The 20,874-nt window shown below is 40.5% G+C and overlaps 1 protein-coding gene across 3 annotated transcripts in view; it reads left to right on the top strand.

Annotated features, from left to right (window-relative positions):
* Nucleotides 1-20,874, top strand: part of SHC4 (SHC adaptor protein 4) — a 65,916-nt gene that overhangs the window by 36,872 nt on the left and 8,170 nt on the right. For all 3 annotated transcript variants that reach the window (XM_019533633.1, XM_019533632.1, XM_019533631.1), the window contains exons 4-9: nt 4,103-4,166; nt 5,224-5,343; nt 6,804-6,857; nt 12,293-12,344; nt 14,975-15,101; nt 18,137-18,314. In XM_019533633.1, the coding sequence (XP_019389178.1) occupies nt 4,103-4,166; nt 5,224-5,343; nt 6,804-6,857; nt 12,293-12,344; nt 14,975-15,101; nt 18,137-18,314 (595 nt within the window). The remainder of the gene's footprint in view (nt 1-4,102; nt 4,167-5,223; nt 5,344-6,803; nt 6,858-12,292; nt 12,345-14,974; nt 15,102-18,136; nt 18,315-20,874) is intronic.

The raw sequence follows: 20,874 nt of genomic DNA, 5'->3' as shown, positions 1-20,874 counted from the left end.
CCTCTAAATATTTTTATATGACCTGAATGCATTAAAGCATAGTCCTAAAAGTAATCTGTTTTTTTTTTTTTTTTTTAATTTTATTTATTAATTCAACCAATTTATCAAATAACATTTGAAATTTGAAGATACATCCAATCCCAATATATCTAGGTAGGAGCAATCTTAATGGAGAAGTGACAGTGGTCACACTTCATGTCATTTGCTCTAGAGAAGGTTTATTACTTTTAATAGCATGCTGATCTGCTTAAGTAGAAGTTTATAAAAAAGCCAACACAAGAGGTGTAGTTGTCCTAAATCTGAAATACGCCTACCACCTACAGTGGTTCCTGCTGTACGCATTAACAGATTTATTATAATTACTTTATATCACAAAAATTTGCAGATGGTACTTAAGGTTGAACTGAAAAAATTGCTGGTGGTACTTAAGGTTGTATCTTTCTAAATTGGTAGTGCATAATCTGTCAGAGTTTGGGAACTGCTGAACTAAATCCCTGGGAAAAAGAAAACTTCAACATATTGTAAATAATTGCAACCAAGGAATCTGGAAGAAGGTGAAGAATCTTGTTCTGTTGGTACCTATGAGGAACATGGTGACAGATATGTACAAGGCAAACTCTCCCTTGTGAAATAGGAAGTTCTAATAAAAAAAAAAACTTAGCACTTCCCTAAGGCTTTTTTTTTTATCAATATCAGTTCATCTTTCAAGTTTTTGTGAATGGTTAAATATTTTTATCTATATTTCTTATATAGACAAGCTAAGGCAGAGTTGTGTTCAAGGAGGGTATGCAGCAATGTTGAGAATGGCCTTTGTCTTTTGAGATGTAGACTTATATCCCATCCTTTGGATCAGCAAAGCTTGTATTACTAATGCCATACATCTCTTGCAATGAAACATATGTGTAGTATAATTGTTTTATTAAAAAGGTGGCCTTTTATAAAAACAGTAAACTGTAAAGCTAGGGACAGACATTCAAAAGCCTGAGCCTGAACTGATTCAGTCTTTGCAGGTTAGTTTAACCTAGCTAGGCTAAATCAGTTTGTAACTGTACAGACATCCCCTCTGGACTGAAAAAATGCAGGCACATGCCTGCAGTGGCTCAGGGTAGAAGCTGTGGGGCACTAGAGCAGCCTTCCCTTCCCTTCTGTAGTGCTGAGCTGAGGGGGCGTGGCCAGGCCTAGCAGGACATTCTGATTAGGGAGGATTCTCCCCTGCCACCCCAACCAGCCAGGCAGGGAATTGATAACACAGTGTTTATCACCCCTAACTCAGTGTTTATCACTCCATTAAGAAAACAAGAGAGGGGCATTGCCAGGTACCCATTGATTCTGCCTTTGTCCTGGCTACCACAGCATGGACTGTAGCAAGCACATGGTCTGCTAGCTAATACTGAGAGGTGTCTGTGTAAGACAGAGGGAGCAGGGCAATCCCTGCTTAGAGGGAAGTGGGGGAGTAGAAGCCAGTCAGACACCTATAGTCTCTGCCGGAGCTGCAGCCAGGGAGGAGAGGGGAGAGGGAAGCCCTGCTGTGGAGCAGAGAGCCCTGCCCAGACCAGAGTGCGTGCAGGGATGCTGGGGGAGTCTGATTTAACTTAAACCAGCAAGGGCTCTGGGACAGACATTGCATAAACTGTTTTGATTCAAATCAGTTAAATCTGATACTACTTCAACCAGGTTTATCTCAAACTGGTTTCAGCCATTTTCAATCTCATTTATGTGCACTAAACATCTGTTCTGTTACAAGTTTAAACTAGTTTCTGATCACTTAAACTGGTTTATGTGTAATGTCTGTCCCTAGCCTAAGTGACTTCCATAGGTCTGCTGATCTTAAACCATGAAAACTAGAAGGCTGGAGTTTAGCTTATTCCTAGACTGTTTCAGAAGTTACAGATGGACACGATCAGCTAAATCCGTGAATCTCTATGCTTGTTTCTGCCAGATGGAAGACAGAGGTAGGACGGGGGAAAATCTGCTTTTATTGCTCTAACTAAGAAACTTTGTGTGAAATTGGACCGTTTAATCATAGTTGGTAATATACAGGAGAAAGTGATGGAAGGAAATTTGCTATTGATTTGCTTTTCTTGTGCAAAATGACATGCTGTTTCAATGGTTTGCAATGACACATTTGTCAATAAGACCTCATCTGTGGCCACCTTGTGAATTTGTCATCACAACTCATCTTAAATTCCTTTTTCACTTAAGCTCAAGTCATCCTGTTTTCACTGAATTCCTTTTCTAGGGCTATGCCTTTAAAATGAACCTGGTGTTAAAGCCATATCAGGCAAACCATAAGATGGGTCACACCATCACACTAGAACCAGCAGAGAGTATTATCTGGAGGGTGGCTTAGAGTATGTGGGGTCAGCAATGAGCCTGTGAACTGACTTTTATCCTGTATCCATTTAGCAAGACCAAGATTTTGAAATGTGGCTGTGAACACAGTAATAAGTAATACATTTTCAGGAGTTTTTGGGCATGGACCACTCCTTGGAATAGGTCAGATACACTGGATTTATTTTTAAACCCCCAAAGACAGAGGATGCAAACATCTGGGCTGATTTGGCAGAAATGAGAATTAGCAACACAAGGGGTTTGTGATGAGGTCCATCATTCTGGACAGGCAGTGCTGAACTTTGGAATCTGCTGCTGATACACCCACACTTCTTCAGATTATAACAGAGATGAGAGTTTCTCTGCAACACTGCTCCCTCCCCCTTTCCAGTGGCAAAGCATTTCCATGAAGACAATGAAAACTGAGGATGCTCAGAACCTTACAGCATCAGGCCTTTACATGTGCTATTATTTGAGTTACCAATATGAGGACATTGCATTTTAGTTTGGAATGTGTATTTGTTTGAAACTGAGTTAACATTGTGCATCTTCATGTTGTCTAAAAGCAATCTGCAAATAGAAGGTTAGAGAAGGAAGATGTGCTTTTGCTGAATAGGTTTCAAAAGTTTTTTTTTTTTCCTATTGGCCTCAGTGGAACAGTGTAAGGGAAAAGTCAGTGACCTTCACCAAGATAAATGATTTTACTCAGCTGCTGTGCCATCCTTGATCAGAAAAATTAAGTAGCATGTTTCATGTTAACACTGATAATCTGACTGATCTTAAATCAGAAACTTTTTTGTTGAAGTGTGGAAAATAAATGCAGCATGCCACTTTGCTAAATTAAGTGTGTAATTTATTTGCCTTTGATGTAGCCCAGTAAGTACTGTAAGTGCATTATTAGATATATCCTTCCCTCCTGCTTTCATAAATGGGAAGTACTTAGAAAGAACATTTTGAGAGAGAGACAGAAAAGGACTTTTACTTTGGGGAATTCCTATCTGAGTAAGAAATCTGAACTGGAGCCCAACATCTGACAAGCCTTGAAAAGTAGAAGCGGAATCCACCTCTGAATTTCCCTTCCAAGTCTTATCTCTATAATGCACCACATCAAAAATCCCCACATTTTAAGAAGAGGTTTTTAAATCCACATCCCAGTGGTGCAAACTGTACTCATTGCTTTTAAACAGAGGAACTTGTTTGAGATTGATAGAAAGCACTTCAACCACTCTGACAAAATGTAGTATGGTGGCGTAACTGTGAAGCTTTGATACCCTTCCTCCTGACTATACAACATCTCATTTGAGATAAAGGAGAATGCAGCAAACACCCAAACTGCTCAGTCTTAGACATCAGATGGGGCATTCTACCTTGCTGATGTATAGTCAGATGCAACTACTCTGCCAGTAATATATAAATCAATCCTGCTCTAGATCAGGCTGAGCCAGAATTTGAACCTGGGGCAGCCACATACAAGGCTACTGGCTGTTCTGTGGTGAAAAGGTTGAAGTATTCCCACTTTCTCCACACTTTTAACAAGGCATTCAGTCCATTAGGTGAAACTGCTGAAAAGTTTCCCATGAAAAGTTTCAGGTTTACTGTATTGGCAGGTTTCTTTTGAAAATTCCCTTCCAGCTGGGCAATAACAACAACATTCTAGCAGCCTTAAGCATTTGAGGGTAGGATTTTAACTATAAAACATGTATCTGCTCATGTTGTTGTGGTTTATGCTTGTTAAATGATCAATAGTTTATACTGTGTTTTCTATTTGTAGGGAGGCAATAAGCCGACTGTGCGAAGCTGTACCAGGGACAAATGGAGCTCTAAAAAAGCGGAAGGTAAATATTACATTGCTGGGTCACACTGATATTTACCTTTCTGTGTCTGCATTTTATGGGCTAGATGACTCCCAAGGAGGATTCAGCCCATGAGGGAATTTAAGCAAGTTAGCTGAATTGCACTACTTCTTACACGTTTCTGCTTAGAACTACCAGTTATTTGATGTGCAATCAATTCAGTATCATAGCATCCTGCAAGGTTAATACCCTCTCTGGTAGTTTTTGTTCACACTCAGATGTTTCAGACCCCACCCAGTGTGGGTGGTGGATGAAAAACAAAAGGGTTTTTTTTTATTTCTAGGGAGAATATATTAATTGACGGTTCTCCCCGATTATTGTCCTTAGGTTAAATGATTTAACACTAAATTTACAGCAGTCACCATTGTTCATTTAATATCCATTGCTCAGAGCAACACTAACACCATAGCACACTGGAAACAGATCTGCAGAGCAGTAGCAATGGGGCTGTCACGGTGGCGTTGTTTCTGGGTTTCACATGTGGAGTGGGAGCTGGAAGGAGTGGAAGACATGGTGCAGCTCTTAGAAAGGCCACAGAAGCAGCCTAATGCAGCACAACACAGCATATCTAAGTTAACTGGAAGGTGGTGATTTCCATCAGTAACCATGGAGTGCAGTAGGGGTGGCTCTCGTTAAACGTATTCCTGTTATTCTTGGGAAATGAATAAATTGGAGAACTTCCTTATTTACTTACAAATATGTTATCCACAAGAAAAGAAGCAGAATTCAATGAAGAAAGGACTTGTTATAAATTATTCGCCCAGCTCTACTACTTACAAACACAGCTCACTGGTATTTTTTTTTTTTTTTACCTTTTAATGTATCATTATTAACATGCATGTTGTTTGCACATAAGTATTAACAGATAGTATTTCTAGCCTGCCTTTGCTACTGTTAAATGGCCCAGTTGGGCATGGGTCTACCTCTTATTTATTCCCATAAGTTATAAAATCTATGCGACTCTAGGATAAAGCTGTTTGTGGAACATGAAGCTTACGATGTGTTTTTGTTTGTTTGTTTGTTTGTTTTTGATTTAAAGCCTCCAGTTAAGTTTCTGTCTTCTGTGCTTGGCAAAAGTAACCTTCAGTTTTCTGGGGTGAACATAAAGCTGACCATCTCAACAAGCAGCCTTACTTTGATGAATGTTGACACCCAGCAGGTAGGATCCTCATAGATGAGTTCCTGAAGTATCTGTTCATCTATGTTCACACATATTCCTCCTTCCTGAGATGCCTGTGACTGTGTTTTATGAATGAATAAGGAAGGCAAAGCCATCATGCTGAACAACTGGTGAAGATTAGCCAGAGCTTCCAAAGCTAAAAACCTTTGGGGAACTTGACACTGATGTACATGCTTTGTGTTTATAAAGAGTATTTTTTCATAAGGAAGGCAGCCTAAGCACTAAACAAACTGTCCCTGCCTGTTCGCACAGTGCCTAATAAACAGGCTCCTCTTCTGACTGGAGTTCCACATTACTGCCAATGACTGACTATTTAATAAAAATAATGGATCAGACCTGAGCCTCCACTGGGGCAGTTTGCACTGCTCCGTGGAACAAAGCCCTCTGCTTACCTGGGCCCAAGGGGATCTCCCCTGGCATCCAGTTTTGGAAGCTGGTAAAGAGGCTCTGGTCAGTGCATCCAAGACTGACTCTTTGGGACCATGGTCACCCACCAGAAAAAACTTAAAGAAGTCTGGAGATGATGAGCAAGTCTCATGGCCCAAAGCTAGGTAAAGGCTAGGTAAATATATCTCTTTTGTGAAGCTCCCTCACCTTTTGTCTCCACTGTTGAGAAAATTCAGAGCTTCCTTCTCACAGGGATGGTTTAGTATATAGTTCTTCTACACCTGGGGCATCTGCAGGGGGATTATGGGTCCTTTGCACCACTCAGGTTTGCAGAGGCACCAAAACTCATCTAGAGAATCTGGCTCCAGTGCTTTTATTTTTTTCTCCATGCTGGTAAGTTGTTGGTAACTTGCTTTGCTGTTCTTGCTAGCCTTTTCTTACCAGACCTTGGTAAATTGAAAAAACAATTTATTGTTCTTGCAGTACCGCTGCATTTTATTCTCTTCCTGTATGCTTCATCAGTGACAGCTGATAATACATGAACTCCAAAAGTGGATGCTCGGTCATGCTGAAGAGATCTATGGTGAATAAAAGTACTGCAGCAAGAGAACAGCTTCAGAATTCAAATACAGAGACCTCTGTTGATCAATATAGTCTTCCTCATCAACCCGACAGCTGTCAATACAGTTAATTTAATTCAGTTTTTCTTCACTTGAATCATGGTTCTGTAACTCTCTGCTCAAATGGCCCCAATTATCCAAATATTCAAGGACCCAAATTAGCTGCTGCTTAATAATTTTAAAGATCAACAATTAAACTCATTTTGAAAAATCCATAAAGGTTACCCTAAGTCAATTAAGACATTAGCACTCTTGCTGTACTCTACACAAATCTGTCATATGTATGTTTGTTTATGCCCATTTATGAGTTCTTGCACTGCACGTATTATTACATCAGTTTTTCAAGTACTAAAACTCTTGGTCAATAGAGATATTATCTGGTATCTTCAAAATGTGTGCCACAAACTCACTTTAATTTGTTATATTTTTCAGATAATTGCCAATCACCACATGCAGTCCATCTCGTTTGCCTCTGGAGGTGACCCAGTAAGTACTAATTTATAAGAGCTATTTCTGTAAGCATAAAAGATTTGTTATAAAGCTACAAGTACCTGTAATTACCCTACTTTATCCCTTCCTGTCTCCAAGTTAAATTGCACTTATATGGTACTTAACATTTCCAATTCATTACAAGTAGTACAAGGGAAGTAGTTGGACTTGTAGCGTTTCTCCCCGGCCCTGTCACCAACTCACTGCTTGTGCAAGTCACTTTGTATGTCTCTGTCTTTTGAGCTCAGACACTTTGATTTTCCCCCAACCCCCAAATGTAGGGGACATAGAAATAGGAACATTTGAACATAGAAACTATCACACAGGATCAAATCTATGTACCATGCAGTTCCATATCCTAGTGCCAACAGTGGGTACCACATGATACTTCAGAGGAATTTGCAAAAATGCTCACAGCAGGTATGAGGGACGGTCCTTTCATTAGTAGTTCTGGAGGTCATCTTCTATGTTGTGATAAATTGGCTTCAGAAGTTTAGCAAAAGGCATTGTATCTTTTCTCCAATACTTTTAAGAGTTTAATATTCTAACTAGATTACTTGTTATCCATAGAAATATTCCCCACTTTGAATCTTAGATTTTTTTTCCTGGGCATTGTGCAACAGGGAATTTCATAGTCTTAATTTAGACATACAGAAAACTAGATCTCTTGGTTCCAAAATATGATACCTTTTATTAGACCAACTGGGAAATTACAAGAAAATTGTCCTTTTGTGCAAGCGTTCAGGATCAAAGTCCCTTCATCAGGCTCTAGGGAAAGTATAGATGGTACAAGATGGTAAAAAGTCCCCATAGGTACTTAAGTATGATTACAAGATTTTTACAAGATGGTATAAAGTCCCCATAGTCTTAACTATGCATTACTGCAGAGAGAGGTAGTTAACCAGGTTAGTCTGAAGGCAGGGCAAAGTGGCACCCTTAGTTTAACTTGTTCAGCGAGGCATGAGCTTTCACAAACGACAGCCTAACTCTTCTGCCAGGCACTAAACTGGAGTAATAATAGCCAAATTCAAGGCAAAGATTTTTGTGCAATTTTTCTATCTTGGCTTGAAGCTGCATCCAGGAAACTAGGAAAATAAATACTATTTGGGCAGCTATTCATAGCATCCAATGAAGAAGTGGGCTATAGCCTACAAAACTCATGCTTCTTTGAATGAGTTTGCCTACAAGGCATCAGCTGCCTGCCTTATGCATTGTAGGGAAAGATATTTTCTTTTATGCAGTTTGAATTTGTTGCCTGTCAGTTTCCTTGACCATCCCTTTGTTCTTGTGTTAAGAAACGGAAAATACAAGACCCTGGCCTGTCTCCTTAATGCCATGCAAGTGTAAACTGGAATTTCAGGTGTCACTGAACTCTGACTGCTCTGTCTTTTTTGCCTCTCTTAGCAGAGCAGAGGAGACAGGAAGCTGCCTCAAGTGGTCAGCTTGTCTCTCTTGTATAGGAGTCCTTGAGTTGTGTAAAGCCAACATAACTAGCTTTGTGATCTGTCCTTGATCCCATTCATGTAAGTGTCTGTCTGTGGTTGGAGGGAATGTGGCCAGGGTGAATTGTGCTTTGGCGATCCTGGCCCTTGGGGCTACATAATCGCTGAGTCAGATGGAAGCACCCATGGAATAATATGAAGCTATTCCAATATTCCTGATTGGGGTTCTGATTCTCAATTTGTGATTTATTTATATTATTAATATTATTGATTTACATGAAGGTGCATTCAGTTTTCTTATCTCTTAAAAAAGTAACTTTATCTCATCTCTTACTTCTCACAGGGGTTAAACTGTTATCAGTTTTGAATTTCTAAATACAGTTTCCCCTTTCAGTTTTGAAAATACAAGGATGCCTTTTCCGTGCTTGTCCATGGCCTTATTGCCTTTATTTTTCAACATGCAGCTGTCTTATTAGTATATTCCCATCTGTTCTCTCAGGCTAAGCAGAGATGGGCTTGGTTACTACTTGGACCTACAAGGAACACCAACAGTATGTGCTGTAGGAAGTGGTAGGGATGGTTTGGTATGTGACACTCTTACCTCTTAGTCACAACAGAAGAAATGTCTCACTATGCTTGACAGGCATTGTGCCATTTGGATGAGATTTGAAAAAAAAGAAAAAAAAAGGAGTTCTTGACCACCCCTGGTCAGTAAAGATCAAATTATACTTTATATAACAATGTGTGATGGGAATCTTGATGGACAAGTTTCCATTTGAGTGATTACAATTTAAATTCTTCTTACAACTTCAATTCAATATAGTAATCTTTACTTCCCAACCCAAAGCCCAGTTTTACAAAGTGCTTAGTTAGCACTGAGCTCAACAGTTTGCAAGATGAGATTTTCTAAACACTACATAGTTTTGTTTAGCTGTGTTAAATAATTGCTGTATTCTACCCCAAAGGTGACCTCATTTTAGTGGTGAGTGGTGTCTTTTATGTATATATGTAAACATTGCAAAGCTACAACGGAAACATCAGCTGTTTTTCTAGTTTATTTTTTTTTTGCTACTTAAATTTCAAGAAAACAAGCAAAGAAAATTGAGTTCATAATGTGTATAAGAAAATGTTGGCTCCTTTGCTTCAACATTAATTTTAGGTGCTTTTATTAAAAAAAGAAAAAATCTAGGAGAAATGTTGCTGACCCTAAGCTCTACTTCTTGCATGATTCATTGTGGATTATTAAATGATTGCTCTTGCGGGCATTGCAGATGGGGGCTTTCATTTCCTGCCAGTTGATTGCATCTTACCTCTAGAGAGCCATGCCTCTAGGCTGCAGATTGCCTTTTCCCCACCCCATCTTACAGATCCAAGATAACAAAATGCATCATTAATTATTAAAATAATGTTATTCATTACATCACCATTCTTACTGTAACACAAAATTATCAAGTGGCTCTTTTGCATTGGCAAAGTCACTACATATTTTATTTTTGCTATTTGAGTTCCCATTCTAGATTTAGTGGCAAAAACTATTATTTCAGTGTTATTCATGACTTAATCTGAAGCAGTTTAACCTGTGGGCTGCAGTTTGATCAGGATGACATCAGCGTGAAACAAGAATAAATCCACTTAATTTCAGTGGAGTCATCCAGAACGTACCTTGTGGTATAAGGCTGAGATCAGAGTTCACCCCTTTGAATATCATATTTTGTTGCTCCTTAAAAATATTTCAACAATTGCCAATTGGGCAAAACTCTGATCTGCCTGCTGCAGCATTTTGGAGTGCTATTTTGAATTCTGCTCTTGAATTCTATTGACATTGATATAGGGGGTGAGCTAACTAACTCCCATTACAGTGGAGCAGGCCTAAGACTAGTTCTTTGGCTGGTGAATTTTTGCCCTTGAGCAGGAAAGCAAGACCCGTTAGACAGGAACCTCTGGGTTTTCTTAACTACCAGGGGGAGCATCACTGCTTCACTGTCAGAAACCCTGAGCCTTAATTGTAGCCAACATCCAAATGCTTCAGAAAAAGACATAGAAAACCCAGGATGCCAGTAGCTTCCCTGGTCTGAGCCAGTAACCTGCAAAAGCCTTGAAGCATGGCATTACCAGATACCTTACACACTATAGAGAATTACTTTTATATTCCATGGGATTTAAATACATAGTTCCACATATCTTATACACTGATTATTAAGCCAGAACATATCATACCATTCTTTTCAGAAACATGTCTAATTCAGTCTTAAAGTAATTCAAGTTCCTTCCAACTTTGCTTGGAAAACTATTCCAAAACTTCACATAGTTAAAAGTCTTTTAATTTCCAAAGTAAATTTATCCATAGCAGGTTTTGCAGCTATTTGATCTTGCACCAATTTTGTTCTTCTCCTTTCTTTTCTTCATGTGTGTCCCATGAATGTGCTTGTAAATGTTAATCATGTCTTCCCAGTCTCTAGCTTTTTTATTTATTTTTTTAGTCTACTAATTATAGAAATGAAACTTCAACCCAGGAAGAATATACAAGAATTGCATGAGGTTGAAGTTATTACTGCTTTAGAAAGCAAATAATATACAACTATAAATTGTTACGTCTGCTATAAATATTGTGGCAGAAGGCAGGGGAGAGATATACCTTGTAGATCAGTGGTTCTCAACCTCTTTTAGAGTCAGGGCATGTCTCCACCACTTCTTAAATGTGGGGGTAGTCCTGGTTGAGAACCACTGTTGGTACTGCCTTGGTTTACCTTAGTGTTTCTCAATTTGGTGATGGTGCCTCCAGGTAAAACTGCCCCATGTGCCTGCTGCACAGCCAGCCTGGGAAAGACTGTGGCATATACACATGCTTCTCCTATATTAGAGCTCTCCGATAACCCAAAAGCAGACAGCTGAAGCCCTTCCTACTCTGGCCTCTCCTGGTCCTGCCAACTCCTCCAGGAAAAAGAGGTGCATTGGTGAAACTGTCCCATGCCTCTGTTTCCAAGAGGAGCGTGAGGGGAGGTGGACCATGATGGGCTATAGTCTGAGCCAGATCTGCCTGCTTTAGGCTTATGAGAAAGCCCTAAAGCAGCAGGAATGTGCAGATGCCACAGCCCCGCACACAAGGCAGTTTTACCTTGTCACTGGAGCGTTGCAGCATCCTTAAGGGTGGAGAAGAGTAGCTGAGAACCAGTATACCCGTTATAGACTAACTGAATCAGAGATTCATAAGCTTCTGTGAGCAAGAAGTGTCTTACAAAAGCTTATGCATGTCTGATTTGGTTATTCTATAATGTGCATCTCTACCCTGCCTTCTTCCTGACTTCAGAATAACAGGGTTAACTACCTCTCTCTGCTTATCAATATAATGATTGTAGATGTAAATTTACATTCAGCAATATTCATTAATATTCTAAAAATCTAGCTAGAGACTCTGGTTCCTTAGCTGGTGAATTTTTATCCTCTGCAGAAGTCAGGAAATGCCAGTACCTATCATCCTTTTATCTCTTTTCTAGTAATCTAACCTTATGAAACAGCTTTTCCTTCACCAGGATGTTCTATATTTTAACATGCCACAGTTTCAGTTGGCAGGGGATGAGGGCAAGGGATGTGAGTCCTTTGACATGTGAGCAACACATAATCTAGCAGCTAAACACAAGAATATTAGCTTTTGATTCTGATCAAAATAACCATCTTTTCCCTGGGCACTCAAGAGAAAATCAATAGATTCAGAGTGATATTACTGCCCACCACAATAGTTATTATTCTAGTCACTTTCTGCAGAATATTTGTACCTCTGCTTCATCTCTGTTTTGTTAAACTAAAGGCAGGAAAGCTCCCTTAATCTTCTTTCATAAGGAAAGTCTCTTTCCTTATCCATTTTAGTTATCCTTCTTTAAAACTGTAAAGCTGGTGAGATTGCCTGAGTATATCTTTCTATGTTCAGTTACAGTATTATGTTAATAATTTTCATTATCCTGCTCATTTAAAAAATCTTTGGCTTTCTTTTAGGACACCACAGACTATGTTGCATATGTAGCTAAAGATCCTGTTAATCAGAGAGGTATGGAAAACAATTTCCAGATTAAATTTTATATTTTTGTATCATAATTTTACCTGTACTAAGAAATCACAGTTTAATATGTATTATGATTTTGGACACAGTGATCTTTTGTTTATTTCAGTGCTGTATAATTCCACAGTAGGGCAGTTGGTGTGGTGATAACACCTAAATTGCAGCCTTAACCACTCTGTTTTTTATGCACCAACATGAGAATCCTTAGGTATGATTTGACTTCTGCTAAATCTCAGACCCTATCCAGGAGAAGACACCCACATCTAAGCACTTCCCAAGTCCCCAGCTAGACTGATAGCTCCAGTTGCAGTTTCAAGGATAAGAAAAAATTCTGATGAATGTGTCTTGCAACATATAATATTTCCAAGACACAACAATGGAATTCAGGATATGGACATGTGTATGTGAAGCTGTTTTGAAAGGGCAGCAGCTGTTACATACTTACTAATTGTTTACAGGTGGATTATAAACCAGGAATGACAATAAAAACCAGGAATGATAAAAATGTAGCAGAATTGTTCCAACTTTAATCATCCAGTGTTAAAACAGAAACAGTTTTGCTATGTTTGTATCACTCCCCTCTTCTCCACATGTAACAATTAGAACGTAACAGTTGCTGCTCTTTTGAAACATTCTGCTTTTGAAACAGTTCCAAATGGGCATGTGTGTATGCGTGTGCCCATACTTTCAGCAGAATTCCCTTTCATTCCATCAACCTGTTTAAATGTCAGTTTCCTCAGCTCCGGAGACCATGGTTGTAACCTCTCCAAATTCTTTATTTAAGAAACACCATACACAGTAGGTATATCTACACATGTATTTACATGGCTTAAATTTACTGTTCAGTAAGTTACTGTGCAGTAAGCAAGAATAAGCCAGTGTCTACACATGTAGGCATTAAAATGCATTAACTGTGTGTCCCAAGTCAGTCCATACACACAGTGTTACTGTGCAGTAAGACGTCTACATGTGAATAACTGCACAGTAACTAATCGGATGTAAATTTGATACCTGCATGATGATCAAACTTATGCTTAAGTTGGCATAAGTCGCCATATTTACTATGTAGTACGGGTGTGCACGTGTAGACACGCGCCCATACTGTGCAGTAATGTTGGTTATTGTGCAGTAAATTCGTACTTGTAGACACGCCCAGTAAATATCAAGTCACATATGGTAAATTTGGGAACCTAGCCAGGAACTAATGACTAGTGCCAATGGTAAAATACTGTGATTTAGAAAGACACCCCCATTTTAATGGTACAACAAGCTAAAAACTAACTCAAACATGCACCAATAGCTCACGGCTTTACAGTAGCAGAAAGTGATACAAGACATGGTGTTTGTTATTTCTGCAAATCAGGGAGCATTTCAGTTGCTCCTTAGTCCTTTAGCAGACAGAATGTGAGACTTTGGTGTGTGAGATCATGGCCCCCTTGGGGAGCTGGCATTCCATTGATAAAACCCCTGTACCTAGGGCAAGGATCTGTGATTCTAGCAGTGCAGAAAGTTCTACGTCTTATCACTGCTTATTGCCCTGAAGTTGATGTGATTAGCCCACAGACTCGCTCACTGCTGAGATGTCTTGTATAAGTAAAGAATTGGTATAGTTTCTGGTAAAGACTAGCTGATATCTTTGATATCCCTGCAACCATCCTTTTGCAGAGAGACCATTTATAAAAGATTTGTTGGGGATGGTTTGGACAGGGATCTTCCAGCCTCGAGTAGGGCATTGGACTAGATGACTTTCTGAAGTCCCTTCTAGCCCTATTTATCCATCATTCTGTATTTTGATAGATGATCTCACTAAGTAATTTCAAATTTGTATTAACTGATGGTTTTGGTAGCATTCAGTATTAACCTAGAAATTCTGTAACTTTAGCATTGCCTGCCAATTAATTTATATGTTACCCATGTTTTATTGCACTGGTCAAATTATCCTACCATTTGGAAAAGTAGTCTCTAGATTGAGACTTGCCTTCTGGGCCTGAGGGTGTTAGCAGATGGTGTAATCATGTTTCTACAGTTCTTGGTATCATACTAAACTAGCCAGCATGATCTCAAAGTGCCACCTAATGGCTAATCTGTGAAAGAGTAGCTGGTTGCTTAGTCTGATGTTTTAACAGATTTTTTTAAAGAGTCCAAGGCCAGACTTTAAGTGCATGGCACTGCTAAATGGGGCCTGTTTGCCTAAGCTTTTAGATCCTATTTATGGACCTCCTTCCTGAGATCCAGATTCTCCAAAGGATGGGCTGAGATTTTTAGTAAATCTGATCACCTATTTTGGTGCTTAAATGGAAACTGAGCAATTTTGAACAGCTCACTCTTTATATACAGAGGAAAAGAGAGAAGAGAACAGATAGAAAAAGATGAAGCAGAAAATATTAAGACAGTTTGAGATTTATCTTTAAATAATAAATATTATATTGCATTTAGAATGCAATCAAGGTGGTTTCTTACTGTCTAAAATCTACATTGATACAGGGTCATCAGGTTACTTCAGTATATTCCCCCACGTTTCATCTCCAGCTGTGTAGATATAAAGCATATTCTCACAGCATTTTAGTATATAAACACCTTCCTTTGTTTTAAAAAAACATTGTTACTTGTCCTTGTAGCTTGTCACATATTGGAATGTCCCAATGGAATGGCACAGGATGTGATAAACACCATAGGACAGGCTTTTGAGCTCCGGTTCAAGCAATACTTGAAGAATCCTTCTAGTTTGGTTACTTCCAATGAAAGGTCAGTAGTGTTTTCTAATAATTCAGGTCTGACTTTGCTATTGTTTGTAATGTTTGGGATAACTCTGTGGTATGTGCACTGATCTCTAAATAAGATGCATTGTGCCTGCCATTTTTTGGCAGGCACATGCTGACTTTATTTTTAAAAGCTATGGACCAACCTCTGTTTATTCTAGTGCAGGGGTGTCAAACTCACCTTGCACCATAGGCTGGATCTGGACCATGTGGCTCCTTGCAGGCTGGATTCATCCCACGTGTGGTTGTGCATGTGGTAGTGGCAGCTCTGACTCTGACCCAGAACATGCGCACTGGCAGCTCCTGCCATGTGCCCTGTGCTAGAGCAGAAGCTGCTGCTGCTGCAACTACATGCCCCTTGTTGCAGTGGCATCTCTAGCTCTGGCACAGGGCACATGGTGGTGGAGGCTTCAGCATGAGGTGGCAGTGGGGCTGGTGACTGAGGAGATGGACCCATGGCAGTGGAGATGGTTGAAGTAACTGGAGGGTAACTGGGGCTGTGTCAGCCCCTTTTCACCCTGCTGTTGCCAATCACCATGTCCAGCGGGGCTCAAGGACACCAGATTCTGTGGCAGGCCTCCCCCCTTAGGTACACCCCCCCCCCAACTTCCAGCGGCCTGCCAGTAGCCCAGCAAGGCCAATAGAATGATTCCACCAGCCAGATCTGGCCCAGGGGCCATACATTTGACAACCTGTTCTAGAGCATTTCCCATTGATTTCCTATTGTGTATGCCATATACTTGCATCCTTAAAATTCCCTTAGATTATGCATGTTAATTGAGTGAATGTTATCAAATGAGGGCAAAGGAAGCAAAATGAGCAATTTCTGCTGTATAGATTTGTTTGTATGCACTAAGCCATGTCCTCAGCCATGCCAAGTTTGTTTGGTACAGGTGCAGAAGGCAGATAGGGGGAAGAAAAGCAATTCTTCGTCTCCACTGATCCTGCCTGACAGGGGCCCAAAATTCCAAGATCAGCCTCACATATTGCAATAAATACACCTGAAACACATCTGCCACTCCAAATGCTAATGTGCAAAGCATGTACACAGAGATCTGCAGCTGTTGCTTTGCAACAGTCCCTGCCTCTCTGGCTCTGTAACCTTGCCCCATCCAGGGTGTTAAAATGCAGCTGTGAAGATGATCTTCTTGACTCCTTGCTCTGAGTATATTGCCCCCACATGGACATCCTTCCATTGACTCCCTCTCCATCACTGGTTCAAGCACCACATTCTTCTCCATGGTTCAGCCCCTGCTTACTGCCATCTTTACTGCCTTGATTCAAGGTTCATCTGTATTTTTGGTCTGCCAGCCTCCATCACCCACACAGCTCTTCACAACTGAGGAAAACTAACAGTTTAAATCCATGAAACCAAGTAACTTTTCTTCCTTCATGTCCTTCTTCAATGCTTACATCTGCAAGATTGTGGGCATTAGGCAGGTGGTGAGTGGTGGTGACTGTTACTGAATGGTGGAGAATTGCCTGCATGCTAGTATTTTTCTTAACTTGCCTCCCTTGTTCCCAACCCAGCCCATCAAGGACAGGGATTGTCTTTGCATATATGTTTATACTACATTTAGCACAAAGCAACCTTAACCTTGTCACGGCCTTTAAGCATCTTAACAATATACATATTAAATAACCACCTCAGCACTTTAATTACATTTTTGTTTCCTGTATAAAGTGTTTTTCACCCTCCAAATTCTAATACTAACCAGGAAATAATAACTATAGAGAGGCCTGTTCCTGTGGAATTGTGCTACATTAGAGGTATATCACAGAAATTAGAAGTGGGAAAGCCTTATTAAATTAGCTAGCCAGGCTCAAAGAAGAGTCCCCAGACAGGAGACTTAGATATTGCTGTGTGAATGAGTCACCCGTTGTGAAGCACATAATCAAATCCTTGAGCTGTGTATCACATAATCAAGTACTTGAACTTTATGTCTTTCCTGCTTGTGGCCTTTTATCTAATTATGTTCTTGTTAAATAGAGAAGTGAGATTTGAGATGAGGTTATATTTCAGGAGTGGAGACAGTACAGGAGACACCTTCTGCTCTGGCCAAGTACCAGTGGAATATTTCAACTGCTGTAATTTTATTGTAGATCAAGACATTCAGGAGCATATTGTGCACTGTCAGTGGTACTGAGGACATTTCTACACTGCCCCCATTCTGATCGTGGCTGAGAGGCATGCTCTGCCCCTGGCTCCCTGTCTACACACCAAAGCCCAGAAGTGAAGCAATGCAGCCGGTTAGAGTGGTACTGAGCACATGCCAGTACACATACCCAAGACAGAGAACTTGTAAGCAGTTTTGGGTACATACTCAGCATCTCTCTATAGTGCTTTCTTCACTCCAGTTCTGGGACTTAGGGTGCAGGGAGTTGGAGCAGGCAGGTGGGATGTTCTTCTTAGTGATCTGGGCTCACCACAGAGGCAGTGTAGACAAGTCCCTAGTGTTTGTTCAAGCTGAAAAAGAACAGATACAGTGATTTGATTATAATAAACTGAATTCCACTGTAGAAAACTGCATTTTTGTAGCTATATTTGATTTTCTAAAGCAATTCCAGGCCTGTCTAACTGCCACCCAAATGCTGTGTGATGTCCCTTTTAAGTCCCACACAGTACTCTCTCCTCTGGATTTATACAGACAAGATAAGAAGCAAAAAGAAATGAGCTCAGATTCTACACTGAATGCATGAAATCATGGTGCTGATGTTCTCCTCTTAGTGTAACACATTTCTGGTGTCAAGGAGAGGTCTCTACATTCCTGCTAACTGGATTGTGGTGATTCCACATTTTAAAGGAGGATATAATAACTGGAAAAATAACAAAGGAGCTCCAGGAAGATATGGTCAGACTGCTTTTAAAATTGTTTACAGTGGCATATGTATGTCTAGTATGGACTAGACATACATATGCCTTTCATTTGCCTTTCATTATATATAAACAGTTGGGGCTTGTGCTTGTCCCGAGAATGATTTTATTATATGGTTCACTTAATTTGTTGGTTAATTTTTCAGCGGGGTAATGAATCTCAGTGGATCAGCTGGGAATATGCAGGAGAGGGAGGATCATGAATATTACAATGAAATTCCAGGGAAGGAGCCTCCTACAGGTGGAGTATCAGACATGCGAATGAAAGTGCAAACAGACCAAAGGGCTAACTGTCCCATACAATGTGAAAAGCAATATTGTTTGGTAAGTAAGTCTATTTCTGGTATAACTAATCCCTCTCTGTTCTGGGGAAGAGAGTATACTGCGGTAAAGTCTCTGTATGTACATTCATACAACCAGAGCTGAGTCTTTCCTGTCCTGAGAAAGGGGTTTTAGGCTAGGTAGAATATATTTGCATCACAAAGTACTTTATAAACATTAATGGATACATCGCGTCAGTGCCCTTGAACCCTTGGTCAGAAGAAAGGAAGAGACCTGGATTGAAATGACTTATCCAAGATCACCCACCTACAAAACCTCAGAGCTGGCTGGCTGTCAGTCTTGTATTCAGACCAGCACACCAAAATGTCATTATGTCGTGCAGCTTCTGTGTACCAGGTGCAATTAATCACTTAGTTAATTGCCAGTGTGTTTCAAGCTACAGGGCACTCAGGAGCTCTTAGGAGTTTCACCTCAGAACAGTCAGGGTTTAGAAGATCAGGGAATGAAGCCAGGGGAGTTCAGACCTGCTACAAAAACTTCAAAGCATGCTGGGTCTAGTGCTCCTGTTTATCTGAGTGTGAAGACTTACATTCCCAAGGCCAGGGAAATGGATACTACCTTTGCAAGACTCTGGGAGGTCTACACTGCCTCGTTGCCAAGCTCACAAATGCTGCTGAAAAGCAGGCAAAAGGCAGGACAGATTTGAACTGTATAGATTAACAAAATTTGAGATGCATACATTTTCATAAGCAGCAGCTTACTTTAGATGCAAGAATGGACTGCAAGAAGCAGAGCTTCTAAAAAAAAAACAGTGATTAGAATACAAAGATTGTATTAGAATACAAAATACGAATCTGAAATAGTTGTGTGTGAGGACAAAGTGGGAGAGTGTGAAGAAAATAGAAGCAGTGTCTTCATCAAAGATAATGTTCTTTACCCCTTGTGATGCAGCTTCATGAGAGATGTTGATATACAGAGGTGTGACATCCTTTGTAGCTAGTATGATGGTAGCTGGAAGCTTGTCAGTAGAAGATGATTTCTTTAGGAAATCTGTAGTGTCTTTCAAATAGCTGGTAGCTCTCATGGCAAATTGGAATAGAATAGAGTTAACAGAGCCAGAAACTCCCTCTGTGGTCGAGCCAATACCAGAGACAATGGGGTGTCCTGAGTTGCTGGGCTTGTGGATCTTGGGTAATAAGTAAAATGTCCACACATGTCTAGACATGCCCTAGGAGCTGTCCTCCTTGTGCTGTGTATAGGTCAGGTGTGTCATGCGTTGATCATTGTATGTGGCTCCCTGTAATAGGAACATTCTCTTAGTTTTAGGTGACGGAAAAATAGTCTGGAAGTTTCCTTACAGCTGCATGTTATTGAATTGCATAGTGGGGTACAATAAAAGACCATGGGATAATACAGGCACCTCGGCTGGTCTGAGCAGTGGTGTGTGGGCTCCAGGCTGTTTGGGGGAGAGGAGGGGAGGGTGCTGACCAGCCCACAGCAGCCCCCCAGAACTGCCTATGAGGCCCATAGACAAAAATAATTGCCTACCCTGGTCTAAACTGAGCCTATGGATTCTTATCCCATTACCTGGAATATCCACTTTGCCTCTCCCAGGAGTGCTCCCTCCCTTTTTCTCCCCCTTCCCTATCCTTTGTAGTCTAATCACTGCTTTCTGTTTAGAAGCTCTGATTCCTGCAGCCCCTTCATAGCATCTGATGAAGTAAGGTGCTGCTTAGGAAAGCTTATGAATCTCAGATTTAGTTAGTCCGTATGGTGTAAATCTACCCTGTCTTCTGACTAGCTTTGGACAAACATGACTAACTACCTCTCCTAGCTGAGAAGCAGGCCTTGCTAACTCGTTCCCACTCCATGTGCACCAGATTCCAGAAAACAGGTTGCTTTAGAGCAACTCTGGATGCACCTGTAAGCTCATCCCAGATAAGGACCCTAAGAGCAGCACTTGGCTCACACTTAGCACCACTCCGAAGCAGCTACGTAACATTACCTCATTTCCAGGATTTGGCGCTTGTGGAATAGGAGTGGATGAGTGGGGTGTGCTTCTTGGTCACTCTTGTATAAAGGTAGTGCAGACTTGCCTTGAGTGTGTTTGGGGACGTCTAGAACTGGTGCAGGAAGGGAATTTACAGCAATTGTGGCTTTGAGGAAGAGGTTTGTTGAGGAGGCAGTGTGCAATCCCAGCAGATTTAACTATTTAACTGATGTCTGCTTCACTGGGCATTGTGTAACTGAGACTGCCTTCCCCTCAGAAGTTAATTTCTCAGTACTTCCTTTCAACACTGACGATCCTTTAATGCCACACAGACCACACTCCTTTTATCCCATGTTGCCTATAGCCCTGCCCCGTTTTTATTTCAAGAAACATCAGTGTGAAAACAGGAACTTTGCAGCCTAGAAGTTAATCTGGTCCTAGTGCATTTTCCTCCATGGACACCATCAGAGATTTATATGTTACATCACAGCCATCTCCCTAGCAACTAATTGTGATATTTCAAACAGAAGGTTGTGACTTCAAGGGAGGAATTGGTCCCAGAAGCAGAACTGCTTTTTGGCAACAAAATACTATTTTCATTAAAATATCCTT

Source organism: Crocodylus porosus, unplaced genomic scaffold (genome assembly GCF_001723895.1).
Source record: "Crocodylus porosus isolate Cpor-Errol unplaced genomic scaffold, CroPor_comp1, whole genome shotgun sequence".
NCBI lineage: Eukaryota > Metazoa > Chordata > Crocodylia > Crocodylidae > Crocodylus > Crocodylus porosus.
The sequence above is the reverse complement of the archived record's forward strand: the minus strand, read 5'-3'. Positions and strand labels throughout refer to the sequence as shown.